This window comes from Homarus americanus, unplaced genomic scaffold (assembly GCF_018991925.1).
Source record: "Homarus americanus isolate GMGI-L3 unplaced genomic scaffold, GMGI_Hamer_2.0 scaffold22250, whole genome shotgun sequence".
Taxonomy (NCBI): domain Eukaryota; kingdom Metazoa; phylum Arthropoda; class Malacostraca; order Decapoda; family Nephropidae; genus Homarus; species Homarus americanus.
In genome coordinates, this window is record NW_024741189.1 from 9,632,007 (window position 1) to 9,652,910 (window position 20,904).

General features: G+C 38.1%; 1 protein-coding gene across 1 annotated transcript in view; it reads right to left on the reverse strand.

Moving 5' to 3' along the window:
* The window catches only part of LOC121875758, a gene marked incomplete at its 5' end in the record, with an annotated part of 126,700 nt that overhangs the window by 34,826 nt on the left and 70,970 nt on the right, over positions 1 to 20,904 (reverse strand). Inside the window, 7 exons of the mRNA XM_042380442.1 lie at positions 2,432 to 2,710; positions 6,053 to 6,177; positions 6,908 to 7,118; positions 7,312 to 7,428; positions 9,781 to 9,943; positions 10,406 to 10,559; positions 20,400 to 20,468. Of these exons, the coding sequence (XP_042236376.1) occupies positions 2,432 to 2,710; positions 6,053 to 6,177; positions 6,908 to 7,118; positions 7,312 to 7,428; positions 9,781 to 9,943; positions 10,406 to 10,559; positions 20,400 to 20,468 (1,118 nt within the window). The remainder of the gene's footprint in view (positions 1 to 2,431; positions 2,711 to 6,052; positions 6,178 to 6,907; positions 7,119 to 7,311; positions 7,429 to 9,780; positions 9,944 to 10,405; positions 10,560 to 20,399; positions 20,469 to 20,904) is intronic.

A 20,904-nucleotide genomic window follows, 5' to 3' on the forward strand; every position in this document is an offset into this window, starting at 1 on the left:
TACATATGAATATGAAAGCAACATTTATTTACTGTTCATAAATGTTTTAAATAATACTTACGAATGTAAAACAAAAAATCTACTCACCAATAGTGGTAAAGTCTAAAACATAAGGACAGCAAATGATGAGGTGCGAGTTTTTACTCAGATGACGAAGTCATCAGGTTCAACTCTGGCTGAAGCTGTAACTTTCCATAAAGCTGTTGCTGAAACTGTCACTGATCCTGAAGTTGTTGTTGAAGCTGCTTATGATGCTGAACTTCATGGTGTAGCTGCTTTCTTTTCTCATTATACATCTTTCTGTAGAGGTCATTTGCATTTATTTAAATTTTAATGCTTTGTTCTGTTAATGGATCCACTTCAGAAAATATGTTCATTGCTTGCTCCATATAATATCCACAGACCTCTCACCTTTTTCATATCGTTTTAACACCTAGTTTCTCGGCTAAGCTTATACACTTTCTATTAGCTTTTGAATCAGCACTACCACCACTTGCTCTCTTGCTCATGTTGAATAGGGATGCAAAAATGCTGTAAGAAACCTGAGAAAGTTTTTCTTCTTTTCCTGTTCACATGCGTGAAAACAAAGGGCCCACCAGCTGCGATTGTTAATACTAGTGATGCTGGCGTCACCACTAACAAGCCCAGCAAACTCCGTGCGCAAGGCTTTTTTTTTTCGGGATTTAGTTATTATTTATACAAAAATGTAATATATATTTTTTTTTATTTCGTCGTAAATACGAAGAAAATAATGGGGTAAATTGAATTGGGTCCTAAATTAACCAGGGTCTTAGATATGAATCTTCGTTAGTTGAACCGTCGTTATCAGAGGCTTTACTGTACACATATACTATACAGTATGCTAATATCCCCTCCAATACATTTGAATTAACCAACAATATTTTATTGTATTTTTTCATAAAATAATATTATTTTTTTCAATGCACACCCTTAAAAGAGAAAAAAATAAGTTACTGTGCCATGTGTCATCAAAACCCACTTCTACTATTACACGATATCATGTTTTTGAGACCACACACACACACACACACACACACACACACACACTGAGGGATAGATGGGTAATATAATGTCTCATATCCCAGGTGTAGACAACGGTGGAAATTAACGGAGTAAAAAGACTCATTCAATGAAGCAGCCAGACATCAACATATCCATCAAACCAGCTGGTTAAGTTGTCATGGAAGACATTAAGGAATTGGCCCCCCACTTCCAACTGATGGATCATTAATTTTCTTTTAACAGTTGCGCTTTCCTACCATTTGTGGTCAAATAAATACTGAACAGATATTCCTTGATTTCTGAAAGGATTCCATTCCTGAAAAACCTTTTGTAAAGTAATTTCTTTTCAATCTAATTACATTTTCCCAGACTCCCATTATAAAAGCAGAGATATGTTCCTGCAAAATTTTTTAATCTTTCCCCATTGTCTTAACTCGTAACATGATAAAACTCATGTTTGTAATGAAAATATTTGGTGTACCTTACAAAACAATCATAAGCCGATAATAAACATACGAAGTGTAATAAATGCAGTGAAGGACACCAGAGTTACTTACAAACTGTGAGATGTCTGTCAGGCACCTTAACATCGTCCCAAGAGGAAAAAAATAAAAATAAAATTTCGTAATTGAATCAACCATGGATCTTTTCTTCTTCATAACTTTGCATTTTCAGAACCAAGATCTTTGTAACTCAGGGACTGCCTGTAAAACTTCCCTAAAACTTTGCTGTCTAATAACTCTCATTTCATCATTTCCCTCTACTCTCTAATTCTCCTTGTGTTTTCATACTTCCTAATTTTACATCGATAAGCAATTGCCGCCTAATTTACACACGTATAGTAATAACCAAATCAACTTAAGACTTTTTTGGTGAATTATTTAGTGAAAAGTGTTGAAGGCTTCAATTCTTACTGGTGTGGAGATGGTGAGGGAAATAATTGTATAGAGAAGGTTCTGTGCCTGTAATGTAGCTGTGAATGTTGTAAAATTAAAAAAAAAAAAAAACCATGATGGTGGTTATGATGAATATGGTATATCATGATGGATTTAAATGGATCCAAAGTATTAGAAGCATTAACAGTCAATAATGCTAAAGGATTGGAATCTTAAATAATAATAATTAGAAAGATAATCACAAAAATCAGGATAACATATTATTGCAGGATACAATGGGGCTCCAATGTTTTGTTTTTAACCCTATAGTGGTGTGGGACAGACCAACTGAGTGGTATAGGACACTGGTACAGCTGGAATAGACAAGGGTTACAACATAAGGCAGAGAGGCCTGAAGACGAATCTACAGTCACAAAGACAAAACACTGTGTCTAAAAGCTACAGAATGCATCGGCAATATGACAGTCTGGTGGGTTGTATACTAAACATCTCAGTGACCATGAAAAAATTACCCGAAGCCTGCACACCGCACAGTTAATTGCCATGCAACGTTTGGGCAAATGCGCCTTAACTAGATCTTCATCAACCTTGTCCGCAGCATCACGTGGAGGTGTGAAGCGGAAAACTTTCTTCCGCCTCATTTCTTCTTCTTTAGCGCGATCTTCATAGTTGGCAAAGAACTTAAAGCGGTTGATTAGAGAAGAATTTTCTATGGAAACTTCTTCATCCTCATTCCCATCCTGAGACTGATCACCAGACACCTGCGAAGTGAAATTGCGAATTCGCTTGCCCTGCAACACACCAGCAACACTGACTGGTTAGATCTGCTGCCTGCTCCGTCGTGTCCAGTGTGTGTGTGTTTTGCTGGGAACAATATTTACAACTACTCTACAAAAACTTAATGTATAAATCTAGAAAACTAATTTTACTCTACAGTAAAATTTTAATACTAAACAGAAAGTTAAGTGTAGAAAAACAGTCAAACCTTGTTCTTTGATTACTTCACTGGGTGAACATCAAGTAAGAGAATTATGCATTCTAAGAATCTGAAGAAGTGCCTATATGACAAATTAAAATAATATATTTAATAAATAGTACAGTACTGTACTTTCATTTCACATACACGCTGTAATGTTTATCACACACGACCATATGGGGAAGAGCTGTTTGACTGAAACTATAGATATTAGACTTAGTAATGGCTAAATTTAACAACAATAAACTTTGGATTGTAATTATATAACGTCATACAGTATCTCGATCATAAATACTTAATGACACATTGCAACAATTTTCTTGGCATATGATTATAATCTGTATTTTGACTTGAGAATAAAAAGATACGTTGTATCGAGGGTGACGTCCCACTTTATCTTTCCCTCCCTCCTCCCTCCCACAACATAGTTACCTAACAAAAAAATTCATGAGAAGAGAAGCCATTTATTATGTCTGCAGATGGCTGTATTTCTCCAGTAACCACATGGAACAGGTTTATAGGCATGGCACATCAACATAGTGAGGGCGTGCACGTGTTAGTATGTCTGCTGAATTTAAAACTTTTCTCTTAGCCCACAGAAATTTCCACTAGCATGTACAGTAATTGTTTTTGAAATGTATGGGGCTATCTTTTGAAACTCTTAGTGGTAGAAACAGTAGCCAAAGCATCAGCCACCCCTTCAGCCAGAGGTGCTGGCTGAGCAGAGGAATGATGACTCAATGTGGACTCAAAGTTTCAACACTGGTGAATAACAGTCTCAATTTATGCTTACATTCCTTAATTAATGATTATTTTGCTTGCTTTATTTTCTTGCTTAACAGTCTGAATGACAAAGATACATCAAGGGTGGATGGAAGTTTTCAGGGAGTGACTGGTCCCTAACCTCCCAGATTTGTTACACAGTACAGTATCCTTTTGGGATTTATTGCTTCAAAAACTGTTGATTACCTGTCTGTTGACTTTTTGCAGTCAACATATGCATCAGTTATTGAGGTATACCTGTACCTTGATTATCTTTATTCAAATCTATTTGTATTAATAAAATAATGTTTTTACATAGCTTTTGAAATTAATATTGGTTAAATGAAACCATAGACAACCAGAAAATTCTGGTCTGAAAAGTCCCAGATTTGAGGGTCTATACAGTACCTGTATTTCAATTTAACTTCAATACTGTACCCTGTATATACATGGGACAAAAGCAAGTACTCAAACCCCCGCAAATACTCTTACCCTTCCATATGTTTACTGCAAAAGACAAAGGATTTCTTCTAAAATCCAAGAATTTCTACACTGTCAAGTTTACCTGTGCCATCATAACCTGAAACAATTCTAGCACTTGGTGACTGACTACCTGCATGATTTACAAATATCTCCCCATTAAACCATACAGTACAATCACACTATATTTTATGCATAAGCCAATTTAAATTTCATTACTACCAACCTATAGTTCATTAACATTTGAACAACCAACTTTGCACATCAATCAACTTTCAGCGAACACTGAACATACAACATTATCTCTTGCATAATCATTTATGATTATCATCCCCATTGCCCACTGTCCCCTTTTACTCTGTTCCCCATAAATACTTTAAAATTCCTTAATTTCTTATACCCTTCACATCAACCCTTCATACCATCAAATGTAAACAACTTAAACACAGAAATTAACAATTAACACTAATAATAATAATATACACCAAAGTATATATGATTTCAACACTAATCATAAATGTTTAAGGAATAAAGACTCAATAAATATCTAGTGACAGAGTGAAAGTGATATGTTCATATGACAGGACATGGGACGGAGGGCACAAATTAATTTTCTTATGTTCCACAAACAAGAAAACTGAATCATAAACATCCATGAATCCTGGCAGATTATTTTATCCACATTAGTTATCTACTGTACTTTGGTAAGGGTAATTGATCTTGTTCAAATTTAATCAAATCTCAAGGTTTGACTGTATATTCTGTGTTAATGTATTATAATGAACAGATGTGCTGAAGACCGTTCCTTCAAAGTACCTGTGAAAATCTAGTAACAGAGAAGATGAGTAAACTGTACAGAAGTTTGAAGTAATGCAAAAACTGATAGGAAAGGGATGGTGCTCATAAGCAAAGTCCAGCAAGGTGTAAAAATAGAATATTGAGCATGATAAGAGAAGAGCGAAACATAATACTTCAAATTATTAAAGATTGACGATATGTAGAGGCGAAGACAATGCTAATTATGCACGCTAATACTGGTGAATTTGCTGACATTTAATTAGAGAATACTTTTATGATGGGATATAAACTTAAATTTTCACTTATAGCTGAGGACTTTGTATAAAATATGATGGAGACTGATCTTAAACTTCTTTAACAGTACTGGTCATATAAAAGAAATGTACCTATGAACGATCAAAGTTCATGGTCATGGATAATTACTAATTAGCTTCAATGTTAGTAACAGTTTGCAGCAGATAATTTAAGCTTGCTTCACTATAGTCTATTACATTTTTAAGAAGTATCAGAATGATCGTTCATTAAATGAATAAACTGCATCATGAGTTAAAGAGATGTTTAATGATGTTACCAAATTACTGAGAAATATCAGTCTCAACTTTATTGGAGAGTTTGGCAAGAAAAGATACTTTCACAATACAAAAATATCCGTATTTTACTTTCATTTTGGCTTGTTACTATTTTGGAAAGTTACAGTTACATTGTAAAAGCAATATCAAGTGTGAAATAGCTCAAAGCTTGTGCAAATTTACTGTGCAATTTTATTCTATCCCAGCACATAAACTCACAGAACTCAGTGAATGTTGCCTTTGGGAGCCACTAAAATATGTTTAAATGGTCATTAGCTTATTAAGCATCAAAGGTATTTTGCATATATGATCCTGTTCTACAGGCAGTAAAATGCAACAACTTAAAAAGTTGAAAAATATATCTTTCTTCATTAGCAAAGTGAAAATCAAAAGAACTTTATCTTGCCAAACCCATGAAAATTTTTCTCGAGTTGCTTGAGATTCTTTTGAGAACTTTTAACAAGAACTCAATTCCATCATGCTAAAGAGTACAAGAGTGCCCACTGACTGTGTACTGATGAGTCTGAAGACCAAAATGGAGGACTTACATCTTGTGATAACCTGTTTTCTCGACGTGCTTTTGCAGAGGAGCGGAGGCGCACCACTGGTTCTTCGCCTTCTGCTACGGCTGAATCTATCTTCTTAAACAAGTTACGAGCTTTGCTGGCTGTCTCTGTACCAAGTATAAAAATTACAATCAATAATACTTTTTTGCCAATTAAACCAAAATCAATCATGCTAACTTTCTCGGGCTAATACCAAATTTCTAAATTTTATATTGTAACGATTTAAAAAAAAAAATTGCACTCATCTCAATATGAAATAAAAACTAAGCAGGCTCATGTTAAATAGTTTACAAACATAAACCCCTTGTTTGCAAATTCATTACATAGATGACAGATGTCCCCAGCAAATCTTTGAGGTTCAATGTGAGGGTGAGGCTTGTTATCAATATTTGCTTTGGAGTTCACAGACACACACAAAATAAAAACTGACAACTAAACCTGATAAAACTTGTAATGGAAACTTTAAAATCCCTGATCTAAATAAAGAAGAATGTCACTGCAAAGATTCAAAGCAACCTATACAAAAGGAGATGTGTGAAACAGGTCTCCCATGCCATTGCCCTCTTACATCTAGAAAACAATCCAGACATGGAAGGCAAGATGAACTAGAAATAAGGGGGAAAGACAACCAGTCTGTACGATGAATTAGAGAGCACAATTGAGTGATTTTAGAGAATGATGTGCTGCTGATTGACGATACTTCATTGTGTGAAGTGATGGGGCTACTGTACACCAGAGCAGAGCAAATCTGTTACAGCAGTATGAGTGAATGATAGCAAATAATGGTGGCTGTGTGCATTTTACTCTTGATTCTTGCCATATAAGAATATTACAAACCTGCATTCCTAAAAACGTCATCTACTTCTCTGCGTTCACCATCCTCATCTTCATCATCCTCGTTCACAGATATACCCTTCTCAAACTTTTCCCTCAAATTTTTTGCAGCAGGACGACCCTCGATGGCAATTGGCTCTTTGCGTTTTAAGCGCTTTTCTGGATCATCAAAGTTAGCAGCTTCAAACATTTCTCTGGTAGTGATGTTCTTGCCCTGTGGGATATGAAAAAACAAAGTAAAATCTGACTTACAAAGGTTAAGGTGCTCCGCATTGCTTCCCATATGCAGTGATTAAATTTCTAAAGTTAGAACAAACATTTCATGATTGGCAGATTAAATCGGCAGATTAAATTAGGGTCATTTGGGTAACTGGAAACCAAATTTTCTCGGGCTAAAAAAAACTTACAGCACAGAGCATTTGTCGGAATCTTGATAATTCTTCTCTTCGTTTTTTTGTCATCTCCTCTCGTCGGTTTTTCTGTGCCCAACCTGCCTTGAGGTCCTGCATCCCACTAAAGCTTGTCTGAAAAACAAAGATGAAGATTTTACAAAATCTTAGTATACATAGCAAACATGTTCTGCATACTGTGTTTATTTTTTCTTTACTCTTTTGACCCATTTCTTACTTAACACAAGGTAGCTGGAATCAAGAGCAAAACTGCACATACACAAACATGCAGTTTCCCATTGCTGTCATTCATTCATTCTTTTTACTCTAATATACTCCTTGTACGGGTACTGATGTCATAGATGCTATAAAAAACATTGCTATCTGCCATCTTGGGAAACAATAAAGAGTTTTTTGAGTAAAGATGGCAGAATTTGCAAAGTCTAGCAATAAAAGAAGCTTGGGAAGTTTTAAAAATTCCTTGTTAGTGGAATATTATAACAACTTAACATGAACTGAATCGAGGAAAAGATACAAGAAGTTGGGGCATTTGGACTCCTGTGATGTGTGACTCGGCGACACTGACAAATGGCCATCGATCCCATACATCCATACTAACCTGGCCCGTAGGCCCGCCCTTCTTCTATACTAATAGCCGATCGATTCATAGAAAATTCAAACTAAATGTGTTCACAACTGGTAGGCAGACTTGTTATTATCTAAAATAATCTTAAATATATGGATTATCAAAATGCAAATAATTTCAAGGCATTAGCACTTCAGAGAGGATGTTAGAAAATTTTAAATATTTATTATAAAAGGTCAATATAAATACTGTATGTGCTTACATACACGCAGTCCAGGGGGAGGTAAAATACGCAGGGGAACCAATCGGCTATTTGTAGCCATAGACGGGAGACTGGGCTTATGGGCCAGCTTAACATGGGAATACTATAGTTTCACAAACCCCAATAACTAAAGAGCAATTAAAGAACAACAAAAGTTGAGTCACGACTGCAATAAGAAATATACCAGTGTAAGAGAGGTTCTGGTGATGAAGTTTGCTGGAAAATGTCTTATGATCACCAAGATAGTTTCACTGTTCACTGCAACCTTGTTGAATTAATCTTTGTTAATCTTTATAACATGGAATGCGGCAGTCAAGTGGATACAGCACTTGCCTCCTGTTCCATGGGTTGGTGGTTCGATCCCCTGGCACTCCCAATTCACCCAGCTGTAAATGGGGTACCTAAGTTTACAACTTGGGGAAGTGAATGTGGTTGAGTGCAGTACTGACTCTTTGTGTACCAAAGGCTTAGTATACAGGGTGTTGTACCCACACTGTCCCCAATGGACAGTCATTCTTAAAGTACCAACTTTCAATCTTCATAATCAAAATTTTAATGCCTCAGCAGTCTCCCTTCTCTTTCTTTTCTCTCGGCACTACATTGAACATTCATACCATTCTCCAAAGATTTTCAAGACTCTGGTTGAAGCAAGTCTGATTAGGGAAATGAATTCTATAAACCTTAGTGATGGTCAGTACAAAACTGATGATATGTTACCTAAATTTATTTGTCAGTGGCCCACGGTTAAAATTGCTTTGAAAGCATTTGAGGTTGATGTAAGGTAGATGATTAGTGGGTCTCAATTTTTTTTGCCTGACTTGACCTTACTTGTTACACCACTTATTTTTTTAAGCTCTTCTTTCCTGTGAGGTAGGAGTGGTGTGTGGATTAGTGGATCCCATGTTATTGACCTGACCTGATATTATGTAGGGTCACCCTTTGTATATAAGCCTCTCTCAATCCCTGTAAATTCAGTTGCTCCACTGTTTCCCCTTTTCACACACACACACACACACACACACACACACACACACACACACACACACACACACACTATTTTCTCGATTTTACGAATTAATTTGTGCCACCCCTTTCCGTTAAATAAAAAATTACGTTATTTTCACTCGATTTAGCGAACTAGTTCACTAAATTGAGCGTGATTCCGCGCCAAATGTGCCGCTTGGCGCATGGGGTTTGTGACATCTGCTTAGTCTGTGTCCTGCCGCCACCCCTGTGTTGTTCACTGCTACCTCTTGGTCAACTAACTACAGTACTGTGCTTAGACATTATGCTGAGAGTCTCACAAAGGAAGTGGTGAGGGAAAGAAAGTTATAAGTGTGCAAGTATCAACTGGGGAAAAAGTTAGGAAATTATAGAAAAAATTGAAAACAAACAATGGACCCACTAGCCATGAATAATGTCGTGTGTCTGAGGTGTCTCTGTAGGTGTGAACGTATTAACTGAATTAATCTCGATTTAGCGAACTCGTTCACTAAATCGAGTGAAAACAACAGAAAAAATTCCTCCCACTAAATCGAGAGTGCTCTGCACCAATTGTTCCGACTAACGGAGTTATCACTATGTCAAGCACATCCTATCATACACTTTAAATCCCTTCATTATGCCCTAAATCACTTACTGGTCGTCCCTTCTTTGTTTTCACTTTTCCATCATCATCCTCTTCCTCGTCCTCTTCCTCCTCCTCCTCCTCCTCATCCTCATCTTCATCTTCATCTTCCTCTTCATATTCACCAAGCTCGGAGTTTTCCACCCCATGGTTATCACCATCTGATTGCATGAACCTTGAAAATAAGAAGAAGATTTAGCACAATAATCTGCATGTCTGCTGTTGCTTGCTGTTATCATCTTACTAATTAAGATGGGATAAAAAAAATAAAGCACCACAATGTACCCTGTATTCCTGTCTAGAAAATTGATCTACCTCATGGTAAAAACACACTACAGTACAGTATATGGAAAACAAGTTATTATTGCAAACAAAAGTGTTAAAAATGTCCAATGAACCACGGAACAAGAAATGAGAAAAGTATAGAATATATAATACAGTATGTTAGCATTAATACTGTATTCATTTCAACGACATCTCGTCTTCTGTATGGATGTGAACTGAAATTAAATGCCTTTACAAAGTAGATAGAAAACTAATGGATTATGATGAAATGATGAGAAGCTACTACCAGTGCCTAACAATTATCTAAGACTAACAATAAGAAGCTGCATTAAGGAGGAGGCAAAACTCTTACTTGGCAGCCTTGTTTAACAGAGATTGAGAGCGACGGATAGGTACTGGGTCTTCCCTAAGCTCTTCTTCAGCAGATATAAGCTCAAACATAGCAAACTTCTGTCTCAAGTTGGCAGATGACAGCTCTTCAAGTCCGTAATCAGGCTTGTCTGTGGCTGTAGAAGATATACATTTTTCATCTGTCAGTTATACATTTTCATAAATCATCTAAATTACAAACAAGACTTCAGAGTTAAAATCCCTCATAAAAGGATTGATTTTTTCTTACAGGATCCTGAAGTCATGAGTCACATATACTACTGATAGTAACCAAGCAGGCTGTCCTTACCTTATCGACATAGTGTACTGGTTATTTATATATGAATCTAAAAATTCTACACAACATTGCCCTATCACTATTCAAGATAATTCATTCACATAAAAAATGACTTTATAGTATACTGTAGCCATATACTTTTATGATGCAGAGTATAGTACAGTACTGTATTGTACAGTACAGTAAAGTACAGTAGGCCCCCGGGTTACATACGTCCAACTTACGAACATCCGCCAATATAAACGAGGTCCGACTCCCAGTTCTTTTTTCATGTGGATTAGCCCACCCAGGCACATTAGACAACAAATTATGCTTCCAATATGTTCCCAGGTAATACTGCAGTACTGTACAATACCTCCCTGTTTGACAGCTGACGATTTATTTTTTTACTTTCATTTACTGTATTTTTGTCATCCAATTTCTTTATTTTTGTCATTCTATTTCTTCTTCTTTTTTCTTAAATTAAGTGATTTTAGATGTACAGTATATAAGAACTTAGGCTATGATATAGTGGGATTTTAAACGTTGTTCTTTAAGTACGGTAGGCACATAGGGTATGTGTTTCGACTTAAGTACATTTTCAACTTAAGAACGTCTGTAGGAATGGAACTTGTACATACCGTATATGCCAATAAGCCTTCCCAATCGAAATCTGCAGTTTATATGGTGAGGTCACTGAGGTATGTACAGAAAGAGTTAGTACGGCCGAGAGGAAAGAATTATTTGTAAGGGTGGCGGCTCATCAAGTGTTGCCAACAAGCAGTGAGTAGTGTCAACATCGCAACTGGTCAAGGGTAATAATTTCGAGATTTAGTCAAAATACAGGTTGGCAATCCCTTATCCGAAATCCTTGGGGCCAGAGGCATTTCGGAATTTTTCGGTTTTCAGAATGGTTAGGTGTTTTTTTTTCATAGCCCACCTGGGCATAGATCATTGACCCACATCAGGGCCTGGGGGGGGGGTGGCGAAAATATAATAAAAATTATTATGTATTATTATAATAATAATAATTCATGGGTCTAGGTCATGTTTCTCACTCTTGATCTTTTTTCATTCTTGTATTTCTTTATTATTATTATTATTTTATTATTACAGTACTCCTGTATTATTGTTATTTTTATTAATTTTATTATTATATTTTATTATTATTATTATTATTATTATTATTATTATTGTTATTATTATTATTATTATTAATGTTATATTTTATTTTGGTGTATTTTTATTAAAATTTTTATTTACTATGAATAATTATTACTATTACATTTTCGCCCCGGCCCTGATGTGGGTCATTGATCTATGCCCGGGTGAACTAATCCCTGATAAAAAAAAAATAATAATAATAATAATTTCCCCTCAAAAAAAATTTCGCTTTTCAGAGCTTTTCGGTTTTCGGAATTTCGGGTAAAGGGTTGTTAACCTGTACTGATCAGTGGAGTAAAGATGACAAAAGCAAATGACACGATAATATGTCACAGGTACATTCACTTCCTACCAAGTGGGTCTCTATCCAGGGGCGGATCCAGGAATATCAAAGAGGAGTCCAAGAAGCTGTGGGTGGTGAACCAACTGGACCACGGCGAGCACAGCGTGCCCGCCAAGCAGGGTTTTTGGGGGGGTGCTGTAAGCCCCCCTCATGAAAATTTTTTGAAATCTAACCAATATCGGGCCATGTGCACTTGATATTAGGAGATATTCTGAGGTCAATAATAATTACTTTTTTATTATGCAAAAACACCTGACTACAATACTGCATTAAAGAAAAAGTATTGGAATTTTCTGATGAAAAGGGGGGGGAGGGGGTCCGGACCCACTGGATCCGCCTCTGCTATCATGAACTACATGCAGTAGGTCGTGTGTGTACCCCAGACCGTCAAGGTTGTGACAGATGGCAATATTCTGGTTTTATTTTCACAATGATTATGTAATTTAATCTTGTTCCCTAAATGGGGCAAAGTTTATTTAGAGCCTCTATGCAATATCGCTTACATCAACTTTTAACAGTGTTCTAACAGTCCACTAGGAGGAAAAATTAACCTTCTGGACCCTTGAGAATCATGATGTTGATTGGTTCGGAACGGGGGGGGGGGATAAGACGAAGGAATAAATCTAAAGTAAAGAAAATAGGAATTAAGAAGAGTTGATAGCTCCTAAACTCACATCTAACCTAACCTGCAGCTGATCATCAGTCTCACTAAAGAATAAAAAGGAATAGATTACACACCCACTTCACAATACTAACCCGCATCACCACCAGGCTGTCAGTTCTTGGAGACCCTGTTATATGATGTTCCACCATTGCTTATGTTCAAGTATGTCATCACAATACGTAAGCTATCTGCCCCCTTACTCAATTATCGTGAATTTACATCATTCATCATTATAGACCAATACCCATTATAATCAGTCTTTCTCATCATTATACGGACCACTACCCATTATAATGTCTTACTCATCATTATACAGACCACTACCCATTATAATGTCTTACTCATCATTATACAGACCACTACCCATTATAATCAGTCTTCCCCACCATTATACAAATCACGGACCAGATTGATGCGTCTTTCTCGACATTATTATTTTTTTTTGAAAACTGACATTTAAAATTCCCATCTAAACTCACTATTCCTCACGGGAAATTCCTTTATATTGTACTATCAGAACTCTATTTTAACAATAACAACTTCCGGTGAGGTACAGCTCCTTGGGGGAAGTTCCCCCTTAGATAAAACAGGTCACGGGAGGAAGGAAGTAATAAGGTCAGGAAACCAAAGGTGGGATGGAGGGATTAGAGAAATAAACTCAGGCGAGGTCAGTAGCCCGCGCGATAGCATTAGTCACGCCACCTCCACAACACGCCACCGTCGCATTACTCTCGCCATCACCGTAACTTCCCACTGCCCTTGCCTTCACAATGATATCCACCCAACTCGGTAAACTAATGACAATATCCTGTTAACAATTCATTACGAAGGTCAACAGCTATTGTAAACGTCTCCCCGTGTTACTGCGACAAATTTAACTTTAAAGGAAATGTGACTTCTGGCACCGTTGTCCACGAAGACCACCTTGGGTCGGGCCAGGTCGCTTCCCCACAAAATAATCGTCCACGCCCCCACGCAAATTATTATTGTCAACTCTGCTGCCTCTCCGACCGATGTAGAAATTACTCTTTTCAATTTCAACTCGACAGCAAGGGATGCATAATCATGCACTGCAAGACGGTTAATTTGTGTTCACTGCACGTTATTTCGGTGAGAGCGGAAGTGCTCCAAATTTACTTTACTTTTATCCTCTTCGATCGGCTCGTTAGCCGCTTGAGCAATCGGTCCTGTCTGTTACGCATTGTTGGCAAGTACTGGGCATGAACTGACTCAAAAATTTATCTATACCTGCGTCTGTGTGGTTGTAAGGGCAGCCACGTGACAAAATGTTAAACGCTCCTACCACATAGACGAAAATCATTCACCTGGCAGAGTGGTTAACGTCAGCCACTGGCAGAAGGGTCAATCAAATGGCGGTGGAATGAGCCACTGCAGTACGATTAACCATATGGTGGTATGATCAACTACATGGCAGAAGGGTCAACCACATAAGGAGTCTGCAATAGGCCGGTTGGCCTGCACATGACAGCTCCTGTCTAGAGTTACAACCTCTCTATCATCCATGAATCTATCTAGCCTCCTTTTAAAACTTTCCAGCGTTCTAGCACTTCATCTTAATTTGCACTCTCTCGAGAGACGTAGAGTGAGGGGCGATATGATAGAGGTATATAAATGAAAGTCGGGGCTGAAGAAAGGGGACATTACAAAGGTACTCAAACTATCCAACCAGGAGCGAACTCGTAACAATGGTTTTAAATTAGACAAATTCAGATTTAGGCGCGAAATAGGTCAACATTGGTTTGGAAACAGAGTAGTGGACGTGTGGAACAAGTTACCAAATATCATTATTAACTCGAATACGCTGGATAGCTTCAAACATAGGTTGGATGGATATATGAGCATTAGGGGTTGGGTGCAAATGGGACTGCCCAGTATGGGCCAATAGGCCCGCTGCAGTTTCTTCCATTCTTATATTATGTTACTACAAAGTTGCTAAATTTGGCGGGACGATCAGCCACATGACAAGAGGGCCAGCAACACTGAATGACGTAGCTGGCGCCACAACTGCATACACAAGGTGCACAACAATTCTACATGATCGATCTAGTAATAAGGTGAGGGATCAAAGACAAGGCCAGGCCAGGCTGGAGGGAGAGAGGAAGGGATGACATACGCGAGGCAACCACGGACTCCTGTGGTCACTGCTCAACCCTCCCTCTCCCTCCCTCCCTCCCTCAGACGCACGTCACATCACGCATGGTCTGACGGGTATAGCTGAGGGGGGAAGGTATGACTGGTGGGGGAGGTGTAGGGTATGACTGGTGGGGTGAGGGGGAGGGTATGACTGGTGAGGGAGGGGAGGGGGTGACTGGTGGGGGAGGTGTAGGTATGACTGGTGGGGAGGGTATAACTGGTGGGGTGAGGGCTGGTGGGGTGTGACTGGTGGGGTGAGGTGAATGGTGGGGTGAGGGTGACTGGTGGGGGTGAGGTGAGACTGACTGGTGGGGAGGGTATGACTGGTGGGGGAGGTATGACTGGTGGGGTGAGGGTATGATGACTGGTGGGTGGGGGGACTGGTGGGGGAGGGGGGGAGGGGGGGAGGGGGTGAGGATATGACTGGTGGGGTGAGGGGGGGTGGGGTATGACTGTGAGAAGGGGAGAGTATGACCAACGAGAGGGGAGCGAGTGAGTGAAAGAAGAGAGGGTGGCCAGCCCAACACGCAACAGACTCGGATTCCCAAAGATTTGTGCGTTACATTCTTCCTCTCATTGGGCACGCAAGAGAGCCTCTGGCAGACTCACTTTAGCTGCAACAAAAGACGTTTGCCAGAACTGGGTGGTCGGCTGTGCTCTGAGGCTATGTAGACTCAAGTGTATTTACTGTTCTTTAACAACGGTGTTTAAAAGGCGTCATCTAGGTTTGTATATACACTAATCATCAACAAAGAAAACTTGTGATGGGCATTTATGTTCTTATAATTTGTTGCAACATCCGTTACTAGAAAAGCAAATATTGTACGATTCTTTGGGAATCGGGACCTACGGTAACAGAGGAACTCTATGAACGTTTATTAAATGGACGCTCGTAAAGAAATGGGCTTCGAGGCAATGACATAGCTGATTTACGCTAGATTTATGTTTACAGTGTAGGCAACGACCAGTGCGTGACGTCATGAGCGTCAAACAACTGGGGTAAACATATCAAAACGGCAGCAAATGTAGGTCAAAACTGTGGGTTAAATCACAGATGAACGACAGCTCAATTTTGTTTTATTCTGGGAAGCCCCATCGATTTCTTGAAACAATTGCCTCGTGTCCGGATTCAATGTCTGTCGTTCTCAGAATGTGGATTCAAGGTTATGGTGCTTTCGCTGAAGCCAGAACAGATACAGTATATGTATTCTGACGCAAATTGTCCGGCCGAGAGAGTCAAGTTAACAACACATCTCACATTATATTCGAATCCCATCTTATTCAAATCTTTCAAATTTTATCCCAGAGGGAAGACAGTTTCCCTCTCCCTAGAGAAACAGCGAGTCGTATAACAAGTATTCGCTAAGCTGAGAAAATCATAATACTCACTGTGACGTCACGTATGGTCTGCGTCCGGACAATTTGAGGCAGATTATGTCCGATTCTGGTCTCGGTGTGAAAGAATACACCCTTAGTCTGACGAGAGAGAGAGAGTCTGTGTATTTGTATCCATGTACGGAGGCGCGGTGCGTAGAAGCAACTTGTCTTGACTACATCCTGAGTTTTCAGTGATCCAATGTTGCCAAAATGGATACGAAAGTATCATTTGGATACTTTTTGACATGAGGCGTACGTTTTTACGACGCTAACCAAAATGATTACGAAATGGCAGAAATTGTAAAAAAAAATTTATACTATCTTACTATTTTTTTTAAAAAATGTTTTTTTTTGTATTTTCCATAAAATATTCCGTTTTTTTCATATTCTTTATAACTAAAAAAAATTTCCGGATGATTTTGTCCCATTATGATACTGAAGTTTAAAACATTACCTTTCTCACATGTATATGCTAGGGTGACGATCGTGAAACGGGATATCGACTTTATGCTCTCCAGCACACGGGTGACGTTTGTTTGTTATCTTCTGCCAACAGAAGTTACCCCGTTGTTGTAGTTGGAACCTCCATAGCAATTAACTTAGACATTGGTGGGCCTTGATTAGAAAACGTTTATTTTTGTCTATTCCCCTCCCTCTGTCATGGTTATGCAAAAGAAACTAAGTATGGCATATCGAGGTAGGGAAATTTATGAATGGAATCCTTTTAAAAGGGGAATTCTCTCTCAGTTCAACGAACACGTTACGTTCCTGTCTCCTATCCCCCCCATTACCTCATACCGGCACCATCCCCACAGGGCACAGTACGCAATATTATTATCGCGCTGTAGGTTTCAACCGTTTGTTTCATAGTTCCGGAAGTCACTCTGTAGTGAGTGTTGTTTGTATTGTGAATTTGTGATACATCGTATAATGTCGCTACTAAACTGGCTTAAAAGGGGCAAAGGTATGTACAGTTGGCAGCAAAAGTCCTCCCACAGCCCTATGTAGCAGGGCTGTGGGAGAACTTTTGCTATCAACTGCACATGCGGATAGGGTTAAATAAAATAAATTGTTGGACAGGGGTACCTAGTGACAGCACTAGGATCCCGCTTCCTCTATCAAGGAATAAACAATTGAAATTGAATTGAATTGTTGGATGAAATATAATGTGGGTGTCGTTAAAAAACAAATTGAGATGCAGTTACTGATTCCGGAATTCAAAATCATCTCGACTAGTAAGCTTATTTTGACTGATAGACCATGTCAAATTACATGCCAGAATGAAAAAAAATAAGAAATGTTCTCCGTTGCCAGACGAATGACGATGGGATACTCTATCTATCGTATGCTGTGACGCTGTAGGCTATATGTTAGTATACAAAAATGCTTTAGATACTAAGAAATTAATTTTATTAAAGAAAAAAGTTAATACTTTTTGGATACTTTTTAGAAGATTATGGGTGTTTTTATTTTTATAGTCCTTTTTGGGATACGTTTATTTTTCCCAATGGCAACACTGGTTTTCACTAACCACTCCAGCTGGACCTGAGCAGACTCCTCTCCCTTTTATCAGACCGGCCGTCTGCTTCTGTGCCGTGTCTATTAATCACCAAACAAATGTTTTATTACCAGGAACAAACTGTGAGCGTGACGAAGGCATCAGCCAATGACTAAGAATCCTGTAAATATGAAAAATAAACTATGCAAAATAATGAAGAAATGAACGTACTGTAGATCACTACAAAACTAAACAATTAAATTAAGTTTACCTAAAGGATGAAAAATGTAGTTTATGACTCGCATATAATAACATTATTTTCAAGTTCGGACGAGAGGATATTTTACGATTATTACACTAAATAAGACACGATTAACCTCCACGCAACATTCTTCCGACTGAAGACCGTAAAACACAACAATTACGTTTTACAATCTACTAATTTATATTAATTGTTCCTTATCTAACACGTGACGAAGAACCACAAGCTCTGAAATGACTTTTTTACGAGGAGTTAATTTTCGGTGTTGCAGTATCTGGAATAATTAACTTGATTTAATTTGTGGGTCAGCAGTACCATATGAGCAGAGCCATAGCGGGTAAAACATTGAAAACCTACACACGTTTATTCTTAGAATATATTTAATAAGTTCACCATTACTTCCAATGTATTTTCTTAATATGGCTACCAATTCAATTTCAATATTTATTCCTAGACAAAGGAAGCGGGATTCTAGTGCTGTCACTAGGTACCCCTGTTCCTAGTGACGTTGAGCTCCAAGGTATCAGAAATAATTTAAGGTTTAGTAATTCAGTTTTCAGATAAGATACCTTACATTTAGTCTTAAAACACAGTCAAAGGATGAACAGATTACTAGTGTTGACAATAATGACTAACATAAGTAAATGTAACAAGGTTTCTCAGTTTCTATTACAGTATTCCTCTAATTCCACTTAATGGACTATCCTGTACACTACGCAACAAATGGATGTCACGTATACTTCTCTTTTTAATAATAAGAGAACATAAGTGTACTATGGCAAACTTGGCCTAAACCTTCTAGCTAGTCGACCAATATGACCCAAGAGTTCCTTTAGAAAACTTACCGATACAGTTAAATACAAAAAAAATATATATATATTTGAAAATGTTTACTATAATTTACTTTTTCTTCATTTATATACCCCTCCCGTCCATGTGACACGCAAGTGAATATTAAGTTATACAAAGTGTATACGAAGACAATACAGATATACAAGTACAACTCGCCTTCAATTTGTACAATACTTGAGATTATTCAATATTCCAATTCATGTTAGTCACTTTAACAGTCACAGTTCTATCTCCCAGGTTTTAATTATTGGACTAGTGTAATTACTAACCTAGTTGTGCGCTTAATGATCGCATTAGTTGAAGTATGGTAATAACGTTACAAGGTCAACGTCATAGAGGTTTGTACCAGAGCCACTATAATCTTGTTACACTAAGATATTACATTAAGAATACCGGTGAGTAACGTTACACACGCAGCGCTCTGTAATAGAACACACACGAATATTATCAAGCTAGTTATTATTTATTTACGACTTCCTAACTGTTGACACTGACAGAGGTCCAGCACACGACGTGAAACCTGCAATAAGTCATCCCGACCAAGTGATTATGTTTTACACACTAATAATAGTTGTGGTTGTGGCATAACTCACCTGCTGAACGTTACTTACCTGGGCAGTCATTAGGCAGAAATATCTACAATTAAGACAGGAGTAAGACCTGGCGTCCACATGAACCACGGGGTAACCCTCGGTCACATTTACTGTGTCGACCAGCCATTATATATGTTTAATAATCACACACACACACACATTGGTGTTAGGGTTATACAGGTACACACCGGCTACTGCTGGAGGTTACCGAGTTAGTGGGCAGTCAGCTTATTCCAGCTACACTGGGGCACAAGACCACCAGAGTACTGTAATGTACACACAAGCGACCTACCTCCCCACAGTTCGTGTGGTGTTCAGTACACAATACAGTATGTTAATTTATAAGTAAATACTCACACTGTTATAATTAAACACACTTAACAAGGTCAATAAAACGTCGAGGAGTAAATTAACTTATTCCGAAGACAACAAAAAACAAACAAAACACCCTGGTAGTAAAATTAATTTAATTAATCTTTATATACTGGATATGTTAAAGACATAGGATGTGAACAAATAACGCGGTTTAGTAACAAAAATATCATTGGTACAATAAATATTCTTGGTCGGGTAAAAAAAAAAAAGAAACCCATTACGCAGCCAGAAACAAACCATTATCTATATAGTAGCACAAACAAACTGTTAGGCAAACAGGAACGCTGTTTAGTAAAAACAAAAGATAACGCGATTAAAAACAAACACTAAAAGAAATTTATACCACGTTAATAGTGAAGAAGTGAGAAAATTAAATAACGAACGAGAGAGAGAGAGAGAGAGAGAGAGAGAGACTCACATCGCACGACGTCGTCCGGCAGGGCCTCAGGTTTGCTCTCCAATACGATCATCTTGGGCCGTCGCATCACTGTCGCAACACCAAGGTTTAGTATGTACACACCAACACACACCTCTGACACATGTTTGACACTTTTCTCATGTGTTTACCCAACCTGACAACTGTGACCTCTTACAGTTTGCAAGATGGCTGACGCTCTTACACACATTCCCTCAACTTGACGCGCACAACACCAGCAACATACATCTTTTATCACATCACATCTACACACATTCCCTCAACTTGACGCGCACAACACCAGCAACATACATCTTTTATCACATCACATCTCTTAAAAGTCTGACAAAAATCTCGTACTTCTTAACTACTGTACGTACATTAACTTAAAACTGCCACGTATACCTAAAACACTAACATTGCCCGTTTAAACTTATAAAATACTGTATATACTTAAATTATCAAATACACTTAAAAACACACCTAAAACCGCCTGTCACCTTTACCT